Here is a 22305-nt window from a genome sequence, read left to right as displayed (position 1 = left end):
ATGGAGAGAGAGTAGGAGAGGGGGCAGCATGGAGAGAGAGTAGGAGAGGGGGCAGCATGGAGAGAGAGTAGGAGAGGGGGCAGCATGGAGAGAGAGTAGGAGAGGGGGCAGCATGGAGAGAGAGAGTAGGAGAGGGGGCAGCATGGAGAGAGAGTAGGAGAGGGGGCAGCATGGAGAGAGAGTAGGAGAGGGGGCAGCATGGAGAGAGAGTAGGAGAGGGGGCAGCATGGAGAGAGAGTAGGAGAGGGGGCAGCATGGAGAGAGAGTAGGAGAGGGGGCAGCATGGAGAGAGAGTAGGAGAGGGGGCAGCATGGAGAGAGAGTAGGAGAGGGGGCAGCATGGAGAGAGAGAGTAGGAGAGGGGGCAGCATGGAGAGAGAGAGTAGGAGAGGGGGCAGCATGGAGAGAGAGAGTAGGAGAGGGGGCAGCATGGAGAGAGAGAGTAGGAGAGGGGGCAGCATGGAGAGAGAGAGTAGGAGAGGGGGCAGCATGGAGAGAGAGAGTAGGAGAGGGGGCAGCATGGAGAAAGAGTAGGAGAGGGGGCAGCATGGAGAGAGAGTAGGAGAGGGGGCAGCATGGAGAGAGAGTAGGAGAGGGGGCAGCATGGAGAGAGAGAGAGAGAGAAGGAGAGGGGGCAGCATAGAGAGAGAAGGAGAGGGGGCAGCATAGAGAGAGAAGGAGAGGGGGCAGCATAGAGAGAGAAGGAGAGGGGGCAGCATAGAGAGAGAAGGAGAGGGGGCAGCATAGAGAGAGAAGGAGAGGGGGCAGCATGGAGAGAGAGAAGGAGAGGGGGCAGCATGGAGAGAGAGAAGGAGAGGGGGCAGCATGGAGAGAGAGAAGGAGAGGGGGCAGCATGGAGAGAGAGAAGGAGAGGGGGCAGCATGGAGAGAGAGAAGGAGAGGGGGCAGCATGGAGAGAGAGAAGGAGAGGGGGCAGCATGGAGAGAGAGAAGGAGAGGGGGCAGCATGGAGAGAGAGAGAAGGAGAGGGGGCAGCATGGAGAGAGAGAGAAGGAGAGGGGGCAGCATGGAGAGAGAGAAGGAGAGGGGGCAGCATGGAGAGAGAGAGAAGGAGAGGGGGCAGCATGGAGAGAGAGAGAAGGAGAGGGGGCAGCATGGAGAGAGAGAGAAGGAGAGGGGGCAGCATGGAGAGAGAGAGAAGGAGAGGGGGCAGCATGGAGAGAGAGAGAAGGAGAGGGGGCAGCATGGAGAGAGAGAGAAGGAGAGGGGGCAGCATGGAGAGAGAGAGAAGGAGAGGGGGCAGCATGGAGAGAGAGAGAAGGAGAGGGGGCAGCATGGAGAGAGAGAGAAGGAGAGGGGGCAGCATGGAGAGAGAGAGAAGGAGAGGGGGCAGCATGGAGAGAGAGAGAGAGAGAGAGAGAGGAGAGGGGGCAGCATGGAGAGAGAGAGAGAGAGAGAGAGGAGAGGGGGCAGCATGGAGAGAGAGAGAGGAGAGGGGGCAGCATGGAGAGAGAGGAGTGGGGCAGCATGGAGAGAGAGAGAGGAGGGGGGACAGCATGGAGAGAGAGAGAGGAGGGGGGACAGCATGGAGAGAGAGAGAGAGAGGGGGGACAGCATGGAGAGAGAGAGGGGGGACAGCATGGAGAGAGAGAGGGGGGACAGCATGGAGAGAGATGTAATGAATAATTGCCTGTAGAAATGTGAGTCTTCAAAGGAATTCAGGCTTTTAAGGCTAGGTCAAAGGTTACTATAAACAAGCCCTTCAACATCACTCTTAAAGTGAACCAGATGTGGTCTCCATTCCTATACAATGAAAGTCTGTAATACTCTATAGGCCAAGGTATGGCTTCTCAATTTCAGTGTTCTGGAAGCAATCTGAATAAAACTTATAATATTTATATCAACACATTAAATACATTTAAAGTACATAATAATATTTTTCAAGCCCCTCTTTGATGCTTTATTTTAATGAATTTTAAAATATTGCATCATAATAACTTATACCAATTACTTATGGGATTTTAATTTTGTTTTCTGATATTGATCTAAGTATTAGTTTACAAGGAAAGGCCTTTTAACACAGCCATTTCCAGTTGTCTGTATTGCTTTTTACACTCCAAGAGGGAGAAGCAAGACATTTTAACCCTTTCATTTCTGAACTCCTAAGAACAAAATTCTTGTTACAATTACCTTTACATTTTTCACTAATTCATTAATTTACCTTGGGCATTGATTTTACCTAACATTAATAATAACGGTATCATAGTTATTATGCTGTGCAATTGTATACAGTTTACATTAACCAGAAAACACAATCGGTTTGATTTAGTCCATGAAATACTGTCCTCTCCAATCGAATCCACAAGCACAGTCTCTTTGAAAGTCCATAATGTCCTTTGAAAGTCCAAACAATTTGTCCTTTTATTTAAAATCATACAGGTTTGTGTCCATGTAAAACAGTATTGGTTCTGTAATGAAAAACAGATGGCAGTTTACTATTCTTATACATTAGTACATTTCTTATACCTTAGTACATTTCTTTTACATTGATCACTAGACACAAGAATTGATTTATTACACTTTGTACCAATGTTTGCTTTTTAAACCTGTAACACAGTTTGTTCTAATTTTTATTCTTAGACCAACATAAGGACCATAAGGACCTTCCCAACTTGTTTTTCATAGACCTGGTGTTTTAAATGATTTTACCATTGCCTTGTAACCTGGCATAAACATATCTGCATAATTTCCCTGTGTTACTTCTTTATATTTATTTAATTTATTTATATAGCGCCATCAGATTCCGTAGCGCTGTACAACTTTAACACATAGTTTACCATAAGGGACGACATTTGAAGTAGCAAACTTCAAATCTAATAATAGATGTTCCTGTAATACTTTCAACTATTCAGCTTGTTCTGCTGTAACTTTGAATGTACTTGGAACAAAAGGTTTATTAGGGAAAGTGATTACATAGTTCTACATGTCACTAACTCATGAGGTGACACTTGAGTTTGGATTTGCAGGAATAGACATTAATACTCCTGGTAAATATGTTAACCAATTACTCTTATCTTAAAGCATTTTTATTTCTATTTTATTTTATTCATTTTAATTTAGAAATTAATTTATATAGAGTACCATGGTATTTTTGCCAAAGGAACTCTCTGCAATTTTGGTTTCTAGTATTTAGGTCTTGGATTAAAGAGCACATATGAGACACTTCTGCAATATATGGATACACTTTTTGTTTTAAATTAGGATGATACAATTTATTTTGCAGGACCTTAAACAGTTTTCCTGTACCCAAATGCCCTGTGTACGATGATTGAATACAATCAGCTCTTGTAATAAGCCACTAGGTACAAATGTTTGTGTTTCATTGTGTTTAACCCTGTACATGCCAGTTTCAGTATCTAGACCCATTATTTCTATACTGAAAGCTACATCCTTCCATTCTCTATCTAATCTTATAGGGTATTTGTTATTTGTCTTTTACTAACAGTTGCACTCATTACATTTTTCAAGTATTACAACTCCTCATACAAAGTTTCCTTTAATTCCTGATCTACAAGTCTGTTTCACAACAAGTTAAACCTTTATTTCCTTTTTCATAATTAAACAGTTCTGCCAGAATACCTGCATGTTTTAAAGCTTTATCCTGAGAATCTACCATTCCTCGTTTCTCCATATTGGGGGGTGAAGTGTTAAAGCTTTAACTACATAACTGCTGTCACTGATTACATTCACTGGGTCATATACTGTTATTTCTAGAACTTTCTTTACAGACTCTAACTCCGCTTTCTGAGCAGCCATATGGCCTGGCAGTCTATCTTTGCAATTCTTTTGTTTAATCGTCATATATGGCATAACCTGTGTGATGTGATCCATCAACATAAAATCTCGTCCCTCCACATACAAACTAGAAATCCCTTGTACTATTTGTTTATCAAAAGGAGATCTGCATTATATTTCCATTTTCTTCTGACATCAAATCAGGAATAACATAGCTTTTACTGGTTTCTACCCTGGGTGGTTTATTTTGTAACTTCAATATTCAATGAGCTACCCTCTGGCTATATACTCCTAACTCAGAACAATTTAGTAACAGTTTTAGATATTTGGGGGGTTTGTAAATTTATCTGTCCAAATCCTGCCTTGTGTTGTGTTGCTTCTAAAGCCCATCATACAGCCATGAGCTGTTTTACACAGGAAAACATTCCTCTTTCCACTGGATACATAATTTTAGAAAAATATCCCAGTATTCGTAAAGATTCATGTTACCTTTGCATTAAACTGCTATTAATGAAGAGACACCTGCGTAACATTGAACAATATATGGTACTGTTTCAATGGGAGCAGCTAGCACAGGCGCTTGTGTGAGAGCATCTTTTAACAGATTTAACTCTTTTCAGCTTCCCCTGTCCAGATGATCTTATCTTTTATATGTTAGCATATTGCATAAGGGTTTTGCTATCCCTGCCATATCATATATAAATTCTCTGCTAACATTTATCAAGCTTAAACATTTCTGTAGATGATACACTGTCATTGGCCTTGGCAATTGCTGCAATGCTTTAACCCTTGCTGTACATGGCGTTTTACATTCTGGATCTATATTAACTCCTAGGAAAGTAAATCTTTCCTTCAAGATCTGCACTTTGAATGTGTTCAGTTTTAACCCATTATGTGCCAGTGTTTGACAATTATCACACAGTATCTGCTCATGCTCTTCCCTTGTTACTGTTTGAACTTAACAGATCATCAATATATTGCAAAATCTTATTCCCATACCCCAGGGGTTCCAATACTTGAGCCATTGCTTTATGAAAGTAAGCTGGCGAGGAGTGGAAGCCCTGTAGCAACACCTGGAACAGATATTGATGATTTTTAAAGGTAAAAGCATAGCAATACTAGCTATCTGGATCGAATGGTATAGAAAAGAACACATTGACTATATCCAATACAGAAAGTACTTAACATTAGCATCTATTTGCGCCATGATATCTGATGAGATTTACTTATTCACCACATACGTGTCTACAATTAAACCATAAGTGCCATTGGCTTGATTATTAGCCAAATGGTGACTTACATTTGGAATTACCCACTCTCAACACTCCTTGAGATACCAATGCTTTTATCACCTGATTCACACCTTCTTCTTATTCTTTGGGATCTTATATTGTTTAACTGCAGGGGGTCTAGAACTACAATTACAACTTGCAAATTCACTATCCCACACTCTTGTTTAGACTTAGAGCACACTGTGGGGTATTTAGTTTTAAGATATGGTACAACCTCATCATCTTGTTGTATAGAAGGTGACACTTCACTCTGTTTTACAGTTATATCATGACTAAACTATCTTAAATTATTAGGTTTAAGCACTCAACCTGTTTTGCTCTCACCTAAAGCTTGCCATAAAACCAAATTTAATAAATCCACATACAACTTTTTTTTCATTGATAACATCCATTCCCATAATAATAGTACAGTGGGAGGAGAGGTGCAACTATAAATCACCAAAAGATTTTTCCTCCTTCAATCTCCACTTCATTATCATTGGATAGAATTGCATGTGTTCCATTAAACTTAGAAGGGATTTGTTCATATGCTTACATTTTTAAAGGCAAGCGTGTTTTATTAGAGTCATTCCTGCTCCTGTTTCTAATAAAACTGTGTTATATTTCCCTCTAGTCTTCCATAAATATATGGTCGCCCATCTTCACTTCGTTATCAGCAAGATAGATCTGATAATAGCTAGGGGTTTCACATCCCTATTTATTGGTGAGTTTAGGCAGATTTTACTTGTCGATTTGTGACACCTTTCTTTCAATGGCACTTAACATCAGTATACACTCTTCACATGAATTTGATATGTGAGGGGGGGGGGGGGGTTGGTTGAAGATGTATGCTCTGTTTTTACAGCTGCCACTCTCTGTAGATTCTTATGGTCTGGGAAATTCAATTTTCTTTCCCTTTCACTGGGTAATTTTTTTTTTCTTCATATTTAGGACAATATCTCCTAACATGACCTTATTGGTTGCAATTATAGCATACCATAGAATTACTCTAATAAAACTCTATAATATCTATCTTGGGGTGTGGCCGAATAGTTTTTAGTACCCTGGTAATTTTGTTAATTTTGTGGTCTTTCCTTAAACCTCACTCTAAAATTACCATTTTCAATTAATAACCTAATTTCTCCTTCTACCTTCTTCACTAGACACATTTTTAATAGGGGCCAGTCCTGCTGAAGTATCCCTAGACAAAAGTGTGTCTGTGCAACATTGTAGTTATTCCTGTGTTTTTCCTTTTTAACAATTGCAAGGATTTCATAATTTTCATAGCAGCAAAATCTCTTAATCTAGCTCATTTGGTTACCCTGATATTCTAGAGACATATTCACTAACACTCTGCCTATGTTACTCTTTAGACATAGTAGACGGTTTTGTGTCAGTAATCAAATTCCATGCCTTATTCCTTAAATTAGCACAAACATGTATATCATAATTTTCTCCATTTAAATTAATCAAAAATAGAAAATTCAAAACTATTCAAACCAGTTGCACACTGTACAACCATTAGCAATATATTTGGAAACAATTCCTGCAACTAAACTCTGGGCTTTTCACATTCTTTATCCTCCAACACATCAATGAGTTAATTTTTAACCCATTCACTTAATGAGGCTGGCAGCCAGATCAAACGACATCTGGTGGCTACCACATCACTAAATTTTCGTTTATTCATTTCACCTTCAAAAACACTCATATTGTAAAAAGGTCCTCTCTGCTCATCATATTTAGACACATTTTTAATCAATCTGGCTAATCTGAGAGTATCCATCTGACCCTTTTCCTTGCACAATTTCCCAATTTTTCCTATATCTTTTCTTCTCTTCTGCCCTTTTCACACAACTTCTACTTCCAAACTAAAATCCAAATCTTTCAGATTTTTCCACAAAATATCTGTAACATTCCCCAGACTAGCAATTTTTGCAAATTGTCAAGATTAGTAACAACGTCTAATCTTGGATATGTGAGACATTGTTTAAGGGTTCTGTCTAACAGATCAGTCTGATTCTTAAGCATTTCTTTCATTATATTAAAATCTTAATTTCCTTGACATTACTTAATCCTTTCAACAACTGCCGAGAGTCTGAGGTTTTGTTTCAACAAATGTTGCATCCAATGCACTCTCAAAAGAGAGCCATGGGGGGCGATTTCCTTCTTTTAGCACTTTTAAGGAGATGTATAGTTTAACTAGGGGCTAGGTAAATTACTAGACCTTGCAACAACACATGTATTTTTCAATTGTTTTTAACAACACATTTCTTTTTTGTTTCGATGTATTACAAACATAACAATTACTGGTCTTTTTAAGTTGACACCATTCCTTTATAGAATCATTAGTTTCCAGAAAGCCTTTTGCCAGTAATGCAACTTTTTCTTTCCCTTTTAACCACATTGCTTTGCTCAATACCAGTTAATCTGTCTAACCATTTCAATACACAATAGCGTTTTTAGGATTAACTCTTTTACAGACAGATCCTGTTACATTTGACAGCAGTCTTTTGCTGCCAATCCATAATTAACTAAACAGTTAATACAATTTGTTTCAATATACATATGAGCAACTTCTACAGACATGTTAAAGACACATACCCTTGAAGTATTTGATTTCCACAGGTGTGCGCATCATCTGATGGAAGAATACTTTTTGGAATATGTAGTTATTTCTTCTATCTGCAATTCGTCATAACATTATTTCTTCATAAATAAAGTATGGATAAAAGGATACAGATTGTCCTCTCAATTATTATCGTTTTATTCTTCCGTCAGTACTGAGCATATTTCCACGTTCGAACGATTTTTCGCCCTGCGCAACTCTATTTTCGCATAGTAAAGCTGAATGTTAAAAAAAAAGGATTTTTGGGATGCCATCCTGCTGTATCAGTCCCTTGTGTTTCTCCTGTTTCAAGCCGGGTACTAAAGCTTTTTCTTCAGGGAACAATTTCAACTTTTCTTGAGTGATTTTCTTATCTTCTTCTTGTAGCTTGTAGCAGTCATAATTCAGGCTTAAATCAAAAGTTTGCTGTTGTTGCCCGCATTCTCCACCATTAAATGTAGGAAATTGGCATTCCGTGAAATCTTTGTTTGTCACATATCAGTTTTATTAACAATCGAATCAAGTATCTTGCAGTTTAACTTATGTTTATTCAAACATAACAATCCATCTGGTAATAACAAATGTCTTTAACAGTCTTTGTCCAATACAGAGAGCAATTTTCTAGATGTTATCCATTTTTGATGTTAAAGGTATTGGCCACGAATTCTAAACTACAATCAGTTTTATGGGTTTAAAATTCAGTTACAGAGGGGAGTATACATAAGATTGCCTTACTTTAAAATAAGTGGCTATCTTAGAAAAAGGGGAGTTACTTAGCATCATTTGAAATCTATGATTAAAGTCATACGTTATATTTGGCGGCAAGATATGTGAGACAAAGAACTTCTATATACATGATGTAATGAATAATTGCCTGTAGAAATGTGAGTCTTCAAAGGAATTCAGGCTTTTAAGGCTAGGTCAAAGGTTACTATAAACAAGCCCTTCAACATCACTCTTAAAGTGAACCAGATGTGGTCTCCATTCCTATACAATGAAAGTCTGTAATACTCTATAGGCCAAGGTATGGCTTCTCAATTTCAGTGTTCTGGAAGCAATCTGAATAAAACTTATAATATTTATATCAACACATTAAATACATTTAAAGTACATAATAATATTTTTCAGGCAACATGGAGAGAGAGAGTGAAGGAGGGGGGGCAACATGGAGAGAGAGAGTGAAGGAGGGGGGCAACATGGAGAGAGAGAGTGAAGGAGGGGGGGCAACATGGAGAGAGAAGGAGAGGGGGCAACAATGAGAGGGTACATCATGGAGAGGGAGAGAGAAGGAGAGGGTACAGCATGGAGAGGGAGAGAGAAGGTACAGCATAAAGAGGGAGAGAGAAGGAGAGGAGGCTGCATGAGAGAGAGTAGGAGAGGGGGCAGCATGGAGAGAGAGAGAGAAGGAGAGGGGGCAGCATGGAGAGAGAGAGAGTAGGAGAGGGGGCACCATGGAGAAAGAGAGTAGGAGAGGGGGCAGCATGGAGAGAGAGTAGGAGAGGGGGCAGCATGGAGAGAGAGTAGGAGAGGGGGCAGCATGGAGAGAGAGTAGGAGAGGGGGCAGCATGGAGAGAGAGTAGGAGAGGGGGCAGCATGGAGAGAGAGTAGGAGAGGGGGCAGCATGGAGAGAGAGTAGGAGAGGGGGCAGCATGGAGAGAGAGTAGGAGAGGGGGCAGCATGGAGAGAGAGTAGGAGAGGGGGCAGCATGGAGAGAGAGTAGGAGAGGGGGCAGCATGGAGAGAGAGTAGGAGAGGGGGCAGCATGGAGAGAGAGTAGGAGAGGGGGCAGCATGGAGAGAGAGTAGGAGAGGGGGCAGCATGGAGAGAGAGTAGGAGAGGGGGCAGCATGGAGAGAGAGAAGGAGAGGGGGCAGCATGGAGAGAGAGAAGGAGAGGGGGCAGCATGGAGAGAGAGAGAAGGAGAGGGGGCAGCATGGAGAGAGAAGGAGAGGGGGCAGCATGGAGAGAGAGAGAGAGGAGAGGGGGCAGCATGGAGAGAGAGAGAGAGGAGAGGGGGCAGCATGGAGAGAGAGAGAGAGGAGAGGGGGCAGCATGGAGAGAGAGAGAGAGAGAGGAGAGGGGGCAGCATGGAGAGAGAGAGAGAGGAGAGGGGGCAGCATGGAGAGAGAGAGGAGAGGGGGCAGCATGGAGAGAGAGAGAGAGGAGAGGGGGCAGCATGGAGAGAGAGAGAGAGGAGAGGGGGCAGCATGGAGAGAGAGAGAGGAGAGGGGGCAGCATGGAGAGAGAGAGAGAGGAGAGGGGGCAGCATGGAGAGGGAGAGAGAAGGAGAGGGGGCAGCTTGGAGAAGGAGAGGGGGCAGCATGGAGAAGGAGAGGGGGCAGCATGGAGAAGGAGAGGGGGCAGCATGGAGAAGGAGAGGGGGCGGCATGGAGAGGGAGAGAGGAGAGGGGGCGGCATGGAGAGGGAGAGAGGAGGAGAGGGGGCGGCATGGAGAGGGAGAGAGGAGGAGAGGGGGCGGCATGGAGAGGGAGAGAGGAGGAGAGGGGGCGGCATGGAGAGGGAGAGAGGAGGAGAGGTGGCAGCATGGAGAGGGAGAAGGACAGGGGGACAACATGGAGAGGGAGAAGGACAGGGGGACAGCGACAGCATGGAGGAAGAGAGAGAAGGAGAGGGGGAACAGCATGGAGGATACTGGATCATTAATGCAAGGCAAGCACTCATCAGTCTATTACATATGGAGAGAGAAGGAGAGGGGCAGCATGGAGGGAGAGAGAGAATGAGAAGGGAGACAGCATGGGTGTGGGGAAGGAGATTGTGCAGCATGGACGATATTGGATCTTTAATGCAATGCTAGCACTAATCAGATAATTACAGTAACGTGGTGTTGGGATATTTCCTGTGTTCACTATACCTGGAGGGAACCACACTTTTATGCTACACTAAACCAGATGGAAGTTTAATGCATACCAAATTATTAGAACAAAGCAATGGTCAATAAATGCTTGGAAAGAGAAGTTTCTAGACTTTCATTTTGTGTAATCATATTGCAGAACAAGATTTATTATCATAATGAGGGGGGTTACATTTTCTACGAGGGTCAAACTGATAAGAAATGGCTTTAGCTATGAACACTGTAGCAGGATATATTTGCTGACTCAAGAAGTGTCCTTACAATCAGGACATATGACCATTTTTATCTGGTTTTGTCACATCTGCTGTTTGCAAGTAATTGCAAGGACCCCGTGGCATTCCTGGCAGTTCAGATTAAAAAAAATAACAGAATGTAAAAAATGCCTACATTTATGCCCACATACAGATAAATCACATATAAAAAATGAAGGTATTTTAAATATTTTTTTTTATAACAATCTCGACAATGCTAATGTAATGCTGAGAGGCATATGAGAGAAACTATTGATTTCTCCCCGTCTACAAGATGGTAATCATTACGAAAGTATAATGTAGTTAAGAGAGGCTTTATAGACTTAAGCAAAGCAAATGAAAGTGAAAGTGTGCCGTTGTCAAGCCTGGACATGACTGAGTGATTTTTATAAATAGGTAGATACATTGAACATGTAGCAATATAAGAGAGAAATTCTACAGATGCACAGTGATACATTAATTTACAAGGGGTGTGGATCTTCTCCATATCAAATTTACCTATATGGTTACGAATTGGAAGTTTCTATTTAACATCTATTCCTAGCCAGAAAGGTTAGAAGCAGCACTAGTCACAACTTCCTGTGTGTGACTTGCACAGCCTTCCTAAACACTTCCTCTAAAGAGTCATCAAATATTTACACTTCCCTTATTGCAAATTCTGTTTTATTTCAAATTGCTTTTCTCCTGCTCTGTTCATGACTTTTAAAGTAAGTTACTGTCTGATTGAAAATGAAACCATTTTTTTCATGCAGGCTGTGTCAGTCAGAGTGAGGGTAAGTGTGTCTAGGGCTGGATGGACAGAAACACAAATGATTTCATTACTAAACGGCAGAGAATTGAGCATTGAGGCTTCAGAAGCATGATCTATATACAAAAACGTATTCAAGTTGTTTTGGTGACTTTAGTATTTCCTGAAAGTGACACATTTTCTTTAACTCTCAGTACATTTCTTTCAGGTGTTTCCACCAGCAGAATTTATCCCAAAGAATATGACAAAAACAGAAAAGCACAAAGCAAGATTATGAAGAAATCTTTTAAGGATCAAGTATTCAAACTCTCTGAATCCTATATGTCTACAAATTAGCTAGAAAACAAAAAAAATCACATGTTCTAACTGTGAGAAATGTTTTACCCATTACTCTTTAGGCTTCACACAGAGGAGATGCCTTTCTCATGTTTTGTAAATGGGGAAAGGGTTTTTAACTAAGTCAGATCTTATACATCACAAAACTCACACAAGAGAGAAGCCGTTCTCCTGTTCTTAATGTGGGAAATGTTTTGGAACTAAATCAAACCTTATTCCACATTTGAAAACTCACACAGGAGAGAAGCCGTTCTCATGTTCTGAATGTGGGAAATGTTTTGGAACTAAATCAGAACTTATGGCACATCAGAAAACTCACGCAAGAGAGAAGCCGTTCTCCTGTTCTGAATGTGGGAAATGTTTTGGAGCTAAATCAAACCTTATTTCACATTTGAAAACTCACACAGGAGAGAAGCCGTTCTCATGTTCTGAATGTGGGAAATGCTTTGGAACTAAATCAGACCTTATTCCACATTTGAGAACTCACACAGGAGAGAAGCCGTTCTCATGTTCTGAATGTGGGAAATATTTTCGAACGAAAGCAGAACTTATGCTACATCAGAGAACTCACACAGGAGAGAAGCCATTCTCATGTTCTGAATGTGGGAAATGGTTTAGCCAGCATTCACACCTTGTTGTACATCATAGAACTCACACAGGAGAGAAGCCGTTCTCCTGTTCTGAATGTGGGAAATGTTTTGGAACTAAATCAGACCTTATTCTACATTTGAGAACTCACACAGGAGAGAAGCCTTTCTCATGTTCTGAATGTGGGAAATATTTTCGAACGAAAGCAGAACTTATGCTACATCAGAGAACTCACACAGGAGAGAAGCCATTCTCATGTTCTGAATGTGGGAAATGGTTTAGCCAGCATTCACACCTTGTTGTACATCATAGAACTCACACAGGAGAGAAGCCGTTCTCCTGTTCTGAATGTGGGAAATGTTTTGGAACTAAATCAGACCTTATTCCACATTTGAGAACTCACACAGGAGAGAAGCCGTTCTCATGTTCTGAATGTGGGAAATGTTTTGGATCTAAATCCAACCTTGCTAGACATAAGAGAACTCACACATTAGAGAAGCCGTTCTCCTGTTCTGAATGTGGGAAATGTTTTGTAACTGAATCAGAACTTGTGGCGCATCAGAGAACTCACACAGGAGAGAAGCCGTTCTCCTGTTCTGAATGTGGGAAATGTTTTAGAACTAAATCAAACCTTATTTCACATTCGAAAACTCACACTGGAGAGAAGCCATTCTCATGTTCTGAATGTGGGAAATGGTTTAGCCAGCATTCATACCTTGTTAGACATCAGAGAACTCACACAGGAGAGAAGCCTTTCTCGTGTTCTGAATGTGGGAAATATTTTGGAACGAAAGCTGAACTTATGCTACATCAGAGAACTCACACAGGAGAGAAGCCGTTCTGCTGTTCTGAATGTGGGAAATGTTTTGGATCTAAATCAAACCTGTTTTCACATCTGAAAACTCACACAGGAGAGAAGCTGTTCTCATGTTCTGAATGTGGGAAATGTTTTAGCCAGCAATCATACCTTGTTGTACATCATAGAACTCACACAGGAGAGAAGCCGTTCTCATGTTCTGAATGTGGGAAATGTTTTACCCAGCAATCAAACTTTGTTGTACATCAGAGAACTCACACAGGAGAGAAGCCGTTCTCCTGTTCTGAATGTGGGAAATGTTTTGTCGATAGTTCAAAGCTTGTTAGACATCAGAGAACTCACACAAAATAGGAATTTTCTGATGTTCTGAAGTTGTAAAATGTTATAGTTACATACTGATTTTAAAAAGTAAATTTTTTTTTTTTTACATTTTTTTTTTTAAATGCATAGTCAAACAAGATTACAATGACAGTTTTACAAGTATAGGCTTGTTAATAAATGAGAGAAGTAGTAGAAAACGTCATAAGAAACGCTGAAACTTGTATAGATCCACAGTCCCTAAAATAAAGGTCAGGTACAGAGGCTTGCTCAACCCATGGCAAGTAGAGGCCTAGTGTTGGCACATAGGAATATGAAGCAAAAGATAATACGGTATTGACATATATATGACATCAAATTAAAATACAACAAACTGCAGAATTGCTCTTTTAAATAAGGCAAGTCCCCAGAATAGTCCCTGCTGCCAATCTGAGAGGCTTGCGGTATGTGTCGGTTTTCCACTATGTGAAAAAAGTTAAATATAAGGGATATCGGGCGCTCCAACCAAATAATAAAAGAGCAGCCTAAAAACCACTCCAAGTGTATTGTCACCAAGTGCACTAATATAAAATCAGAAATACCACAGAAAAAAAGTGTCAAAGTGCACACTGTAAAAACTCTTTACCTTTCAATGTGATGGGTCTTTTTCTTGCTAGAACGCTAAGTCATATAAATACAAAACAGAGGAACCATAGTGTAACCTGTATACATAAATATAACAATGATACAATAAAAATCACTCTTTACTAAAAATGGCTATTATCATTTATCCAGCCAACCGGGAGGGTGGTCAATTATTTCCTGTAGCAAGTGGAGTTGATGGAGGCTTTATTTAAGGGGTACCCTCGAAGGCACAAGTTGATAGGGACTTAGTTTATGGGAACATCCATAGTCCCACATATTTTTTATATTTTCCGGCGTATAAGACGACCCCCAACTTTTCCAGTTAAAATATAGAGTTTGGGATACACTCGCCGTATAAGACTACCCCTCTTCCAATGCACACCAAATAAAAATTAGCCATGATGTACAGGGAGCACACAGAGCTACATAGCAAGACATTAAAGGACTACTATAGTGCCAGGAAAACATACTAGTTTTCCTGGCACTATAGTGCCCTGAGGGTGCCCCCACCCTCAGGGTCCCCCTCCCACCCGGCTCTGGGGAGAGGAAAGGGGTAGAAACTTACCTTTTTCCAGCGCTGGGCGGGGAGCTCTCCTCCTCCGTACCTCCCATTTGGCTGAATGCGCACGCACGGCAAGAGCTGCGCGCATTCAGCCGGTCGCATAGGAAAGCATTTACAATTGTGAGAATCACGCAAGCGCCTCTAGCGGCTGTCAATGAGACAGCCACTAGAGGAATTGGAGGAAGGATGAACCCATTTGTAAACATAGCAGTTTCTCTGAAACTGCTATGTTTATAAAAAAAAATGGGTTAATCCTAGCTGGACCTGGCACCCAGACCACTTCATTAAGATGAAGTGGTCTGGGTGCCTAGAGTGGTCCTTTAAATAATGATAATCTGAAATAGCATTTAAAGCCCAGGTATGTGCCATGCTGTTTGGGCATATAATCCATGCCTGCTGGTCTAGCACACAGGAAGCTAATTGCGATATATTCTTTTTACTCCCCCCCTCCATTCTTTTTTAATCCCCCCTCCATTTTTTTTAATCCCCCCTCCATTCTTTGTAATCCCCCCCTCCATTCTTTTTTAATCCCCCCTCCATTCTTTTTTAATCCCCCCTCCATTATTTTTAATCCCCCCCTCCATTCTTTTTTAATCCCCCCTCCATTATTTTTAATCCCCTCCTCCATTATTTTTAATCCCCCATTCTTTTTACTCCCCCCCATTCTTTTTACTCTTTTTACTCCCCCCCCATTCTTTTTAATCGCCCCCATTATTTTTACTCCCCCTCCATTGTTTTTTAATCCCCCCTCCATTTTTTTTACTCAATCCCCCCCCCCCCTCACCTCCCCTTCCCTGTGCTGAGTGGGTGGCCGAGCTCCTCTTCGTCCACTCAGTGTGCACTTCCTTTCAGTCCGGCCGGCTACCGCGCGGTACAGGAGCTGTTTGGGCATATAATCCATGCCTGCTGGTTTAGCACACAGGAGGCTAATTGCGATATATTCCTTTTACTCCCCCCTCCTTTTTTTTTTTTTTTTTTTTTAATTCTTTATTTTTGGTGCAAAAGGTTTTACAGGCAGGCCCGTGTAGCCACGACAGCAGACATAGGCAGGTTCATGCAGACATGTCCGTGACATTGTACATTTGTACATTTTTTGTTGTTAGTGACTATGAAAGGCTAGTAAACATTGCTTATATAGTATAATATGCTGTAGCATTCAGGCATAGTAATAGTTAAACATGAGATTGATAATCCGTTTTGTCTATTTGATATGGTTCGAACAGGCTAAAACAAGTCGAGTGTTTATTAAAGGCTAAACATGCCTATTGGTTATTTGTAAAATTACAGGCTTTGTCCCCTTAATAGTCGTGTTATACATTCTACGCTAGACATGCTTATATAAGATGACACGTCTTTCGGAGTATAGATACAGAAATGAGTTAAGTGACTGGAGGTAATCCTACACATATGCTAAACGGTCTATTTAACCCCTTAAGGACCAAACTTCTGGAATAAAAGGGAATCATGACATGTCACCCATGTCATGTGTCCTTAAGGGGTTAAAGGGTTAACAGTAGGCTGTGCAATATCATAGACACGCATTAAGTAAATAACGTGTGTGTCCGGCTGAAGTCGTAACAGAAAGGTTGATGAAAATCGTTAATAACATATAAGCTGTTTCTAGATGAAATGCTTGGTAGGGAGCATTGTGAGCAGATTATAGTAGGTAATAAACATATTATATTATAACAGGAACAAGATAAATTTTTATGCAGGGCTTGTATGGAGGTGCCGCGGAGGCCGCCTATGTGAGGAGCTCAGATATGTGGTTTATGAGTATACCGTATGGTGGGTGTGTTTTAGTCGCAAGTGTGAGAGGGGTGCAGGGCTGGCCTGTCTGTTCGAGAGTGGCCTGTGTCAAGCTCGCTGGGAGTGACACTAGTGGGCGAGTACTTTGTTTCTATGTGTATCCCTTACCACAGTGGGTTGGTGGGCGGAAAGGAGGTGTGTGTTGGGCTCTCCCCCGTCATTGCCTCGTACAAGAGGGTTGGTGGGTGTGTTCAAAGAGATCGGTGTAAGCCAATTGAGCTCCTATAGTGAGAAACAATAAAGTAAGGCATAATAGTAACATAATTAAAAACATTGTGAACAATAAGAACGAGATCTCGAGTCTATTAGGTAGAACAATTAAACTCTCGTTTGTAGCTCATTTGCCACTGGTTGTTTTCAGGTGTCTGGGCTAGCTTCCCTGCCATTTCTTGGGTAAAAAGGTTTAACCGTTGCGGGGTCCCACGTCCTGCTGTGTGCGGCGGCGCCCGCCGGGCTAGTCTGTGCCTCTGCCAGGCCCAGTGTGGAAAAGAATTTGGGTTCTTCCGCTAGAGAGGTGAGTGATTGTATTGTCCCATTGTGAGTCACTTGTAGGGTCCCCGGTGGTCCCCAACGGTATGTGATGTCCGCTGCCCGCAAGCGTTGTGTTACCGGTGCAAGTGTCTTGCGCCATTGCAGGGTCGATTTCGTCAAGTCCTGGTAAAAAGTGAGGTGGCCGCCCTCAAATGCCAGCGGTGTTTTGCCCCTCAGGGCAGCCATAATCAGTCCCTTGTCTTGTAGCGTTGTGCATCGGAGAATAACATCTCTGGCGGGGTGCGGTGCTGGCCTGGTTGGCCCAGGGAGTCTGTATACCCCGTAAATTACAATTTTTCTCAGTGTGGCCTGGGGCATAATCGAGGCTAGCATTCTGTGGACAAAGTGTGGCAGTTCTTCTGCAGAGGTAGCTGCTGGTACCCCGCGTATTTTGATATTGTGCCGTCTATGCCGGTCCTCCATAGCTGTCATTTGTAATGACAGTGTTTGGTGTGCTTGTGTTAGCTCTTGAACTGTGGATTGCACATTATTTAGCCCCACTTCTAGGTCAGTTATGTCCTCTTCGTTAGCTCTCACCCTGTCGGTGGTGTTCTGTATGTCTGAGTGGAGGACAGCCAGCTCAGCCGCGAGTATCTTATGGAAGTCATGCAGCAGGAGTTTAAGGTCATGCTTGGTTGCTGTGGTTGCGGTTTCTGGGGTCTCTGTGGGAGTGGGTGTCCCTGAGTGGAGGTCTGCCAGCTCACCTTGTTGGCGGTGTTTGCCTGTGATCTCTGGTGCCTTGATTCGGTCATTCCCTGCGGGCGCCATCTTGGGTTGTGTTTGTTGTTGGAGCATTGTTTGGATGTCCCGGTGCTCCGTCTGGGTGTTGTTTTTCTGGGAGCGTCGTCCCATTGCTGGCATTGGTGCCGGGGTTTCTATTTGCGTTAGTGGGTAGAAGTCTGAGTTGTCGGCTCTGTAGGCCCCGGCTAGCAGTGACTCCCAGTCAGGTTCCGTGCGTGTGGTGTAGGCCCCAGGCCTGCGCCTCCGCTTAGGTGTTTTAGGCGGCGCGAAGAAGGGCATCAGTCGATGCAGCAGAAGCTCCTTATTCTTTTGAGGGGTCGTGATCGTTGGATTGTGCGGGATTGTCGTGATTTGGAGGAGATTAGATTAGATTATCAGGAGCCTGTGGAAATGGCGTCCGGTCGGCTCTGCTATTGGCTCCGCCCCTCCATTCTTTTTTTAATCCCCCCTCCATTCCTTTTAATCCCCCTCCATTCTTTTTTAATCCCCCCATTCTTTTTTAATCCCCCCATTCTTTTTTAACCCCCCCATTCTTTTTAATCCCCCCTCCATTCTTTTTTAATCCCCCCTCCATTCCTTTTAATCCCCCTCCATTCTTTTTTACTCCCCTCCATTCTTTTTTAATCCCCCCCATTCTTTTTACTCCCCCCTCCATTCTTTTTTAATCCCCCCTCCATTTTTTTTACTCAATCCCCCCCCCCCTCCCTCTTTCTCACCTCCCCTTCCCTGTGCAGAGTGGGTGGCCGAGCTCCTCTTCGTCCACTCAGTGTGCACTTCCTTTCAGTCCGGCCGGCTACTGCGCGGTACAGGAGCTTCAGTTACCTGTTCCCGGCCGGACTGAAAGGAAGTGCACACTGAGTGCTCACTTCCTTTCAGTCCGGCCGGGAATAGGTAACTGAATCTCCTGTACCGCGCGGTACCCAGCCGGACTGACAGGACGAAGAGGAGCTCGGCCACCCACTCTGCACAGGGAAGGGGAGGTAAGAGAGGCAGTGCGGCAGCCGTCTGAGCGCTCTCTATAGAGCGCTCAGGCAGCTGCACCATATACCCGGCGTATAAGACGACCCCCCACTTTGGAGAAGATTTTCCAGGGGTAAAAAGTAGTCTTATATGCCGGAAAATACGGTATATCCTCTCCATACTCTAACTTATTCTAGCCTCTGACTTCATATTAGATTGCCTGTTCAGTTTTCCACTTACTCTGTGCATCAACAGGAATACGCACAGCAGCACTATAAATATATTGACTTGAATATATACTTGATGTTTTCAAGTCATTCATCCTGTTAATTACTTTGCAATAAATGTTAGAGACCTAGCTACTGCATTTCAGAAATGCACAGCTTAGTTTAACCCCTTAAGGACGGAGCCATATGTACAAGTTGTGATCAAAACAAAACGTAAACAAACCACAGAATTTGGCTCTATGTCTGTTCAACTATAATTTACCTCTTTCATACTAAGTGCACCCACACTTATTATATATCGGTTTGTTCAGGGGAAACAGGGCTTTCATTCCATATCAAACATTCATATATAGAACTCCATTTTCTATGAATAAAATCTAAAAAAGTTTGTAAAATTAAGAAATTTTGATATTTTTCAATTTCTGCATGTCAATTTAACTGTTAATGTCACAATACTGTTTGGTTTTACTGCAATAAAATATACATATTTGTATTCAGAAATGTCTCCTGAGTAAAACAGTAACCCCCATGTATAGGTTTTATGGTGTTTTGGAAAGTTACAGGGTCAAATATACGTCTTGTCTATTTATTTATTTTTTACATAGAAATTTCACAGATTGGTTTGCTGGGCCTAGGTTGTCTTTGAGACCGTATGGCAGCCAGGAAATGTAAGTTACCCCATCATGGCATACCATTTGAAAAAGTAGACATCCCAGGGTATTCAAAATGGGGTATGCCCAGTCTTTTGTAGTAGCCACTTGGGCAAAAACGCTAGCCAAAGTTAGTGTTCGTTTTTTTTTTTCAATTTTTCAAATAAAAACTGTACTTTTACTGATAATATTATTGTCAGTGTATAGTTAACTGCCCTGAAACACTCCTAGTTCTATTCAGTGATGTCTCACAAGCGCCACGGTACCCCCCATGTATAGGTTTTATGGGGTTTTTCAAAGTTAAAGGGTCATATTTACGGCTTATCCATAAATGCTTTTTCACAATGAAATTTGTCATATTGGTTTGCTGTGTCTAGGCTGCCTTTGAGACCGTATGGCAGCCAAGAAATGAAAATTACCCCTTAATGGCATACCATTTGAAAAAGTAGACATCCCAAGGTATTCAAAATGGGGTATGGGCAGTCTTTTGTAGTAGCCACTTGGGCACAAAGGCTAGCCAAAGTTAGTGTTCCGTGTTTTTTTTTGCGTTTTTCACATAAAAACTGTACTTTTACTGATAATATTAACATCAGTATATAGTTTACTGCCCTGAAACACTCCCAGTTCTGTTCAGTGATGTCTCACGAGCGGCACGGTACCCCCCATGTATAGGTTTTATGGGGTTTTCAAAAGTTACAGGGTCATATATAAGGCTTATCCATTTATGCTTTTTCACAATGGAATTTGTCAGATTAGTTTGCTGTGTCTAGGCTGCCTTTGAGACCGTATGGCAGCCAAGAAATGAAAATTACCCCTTAATGGCATACCATTTGAAAAAGTAGACATCCCAAGGTATTCAAAATGGGGTATGGTCAATCGTTTGTAGTAGCCACTTGGGTACAAATGCTAGCCAAAGTTAATGTTAGGTTTTTTTTTTTCCATTTTTCACATAAAAACTGTACTTTTACTGATAATATTAACATCAGTGTATAGTTTACTGCCCTGAAACACTCCCAGTTCTGTTCAGTGATGTCTGACGAGCGCCCTGGTACCCCCCATGTATAGGTTTTATGGGGGTTTCAAAAGTTACAGGGTCATATATAAGGCTTATCCATTTATGCTTTTTCACAATGGAATTTGTCAGATTAGTTTGCTGTGTCTAGGCTGCCTTTGAGACCGTATGGCAGCCAAGAAATCAAAATTACCCCTTAATGGCATACCATTTGAAAAAGTAGACATCCCAAGGTATTCAAAATGGGGTATGGCCAGTCTTTTGTAGTAGCCACTTGGGCACAAAGGCTAGCCAAAGTTAGTGTTCCGTGTTTTTTTTTGCGTTTTTCACATAAAAACTGTACTTTTACTGAGAATATTATTGTCAGTATATAGTTTACTGCCCTGAAACACTCCTAGTTCTGTTCAGTGATGTCTCACGAGCGCTATGTATAGGTTTTATGGGGTTTTGGAAAGTTACAGGGACACATATATTAGATGTCCATTTCAAAGTTGGAAATTTTACAAGGTTAATTCCTGGGCCTATTTCGCCTTTGAGAGAGCATGGCAGCCTGGGTAATAACATTTCCACTATTATGGCATACCATTTTCAAAAGTAGGCAACCCAGAGTATTTCAAATGGTGCATTTTAAGATGTTTGATCTAACCACTTTATCAGAAATGAAGGCCCCACATAGCGGTAATCGTTTTATTTGTGCTTTTTTCCACACATGAACTCACTTTTCACAGGACATTTCTTATTCCTGGTATGAGTTATTGCAACAAAGCCTCACAATTGTTTTTTAACATTGTCTCCTGAATATAACGGTACCCCCATGTACCGGATTTTCTGTTTTTTGGGGGAAGTCACAGGGACACATATATTAGATGTCCATTTCAAAGTTGGAAATTTTACAAGGTTAATTCCTGGGCCTATTTCGCCTTTGAGAGAGCATGGCAGCCTGGGTAATAACATTTCCACTATTATGGCATACCATTTTCAAAAGTAGGCAACCCAGAGTATTTCAAATGGTGCATTTTAAGATGTTTGATCTAACCACTTTATCATAAATGAAGGCCCCACATAGCGGTAATAGTTTTATTTGTGCTTTTTTCCACACATGAACTCACTTTTCACAGGACATTTCTTATTCCTGGTATGAGTTATTGCAACAAAGCCTCACAAATTTTTTTTAACATTGTCTCCTGAATATAACGGTACCCCCATGTACCGATTTTCTTTTTTTTGGGGAAGTCACAGGGACACATATATTAGATGTCCATTTCAAAGTTGGAAATTTGACAAGGTTAATTCCTGGGCCTATTTCGCCTTTGAGAGAGCATGGCAGCCTGGGTAATAACATTTCCACTATTATGGCATACCATTTTCAAAAGTAGGCAACCCAGAGTACAACAAATGGCAGACCTTGAGATGTTTGGTTTAGCCATTTTAACAGAAATGATGGGCCCATGTAGCAATTTCTACTTTTATTTTTGTCTTTTTAATCACATAAATTGCATTTTCACTAGAAATGTCATAATCCTGGTATTAGTTAGTGCACTAAAACCTCAGTATTTTGATTTAACACTGTCTTCTGAATATAACGGTACCCCCACGTATCATTATTTCAGATTCTTTCCGATAAGTACA

The 22305-nt window shown here is 41.7% G+C and overlaps 1 protein-coding gene across 1 annotated transcript in view; it reads left to right on the top strand.

The window, feature by feature from the left end:
* The window catches only part of LOC134608376 (oocyte zinc finger protein XlCOF7.1-like), a 345455-nt gene extending 330835 nt beyond the window's left edge, over positions 1-14620 (top strand). The window contains exon 3 of the mRNA XM_063451137.1: positions 11710-14620. Coding sequence (XP_063307207.1) covers positions 12136-13593 — 1458 coding nt within the window. The 5' untranslated portion in view covers positions 11710-12135 and the 3' untranslated portion in view covers positions 13594-14620. The remainder of the gene's footprint in view (positions 1-11709) is intronic.
* Positions 14621-22305: the final 7685 nt, after the last annotated feature.

Source organism: Pelobates fuscus, chromosome 4, assembly GCF_036172605.1.
Source record: "Pelobates fuscus isolate aPelFus1 chromosome 4, aPelFus1.pri, whole genome shotgun sequence".
In the NCBI taxonomy this organism is placed as follows: Eukaryota; Metazoa; Chordata; class Amphibia; order Anura; family Pelobatidae; genus Pelobates; species Pelobates fuscus.
Note: the sequence above shows the minus strand (reverse complement) of the source record. Positions and strands in the feature narration are given on the sequence as shown.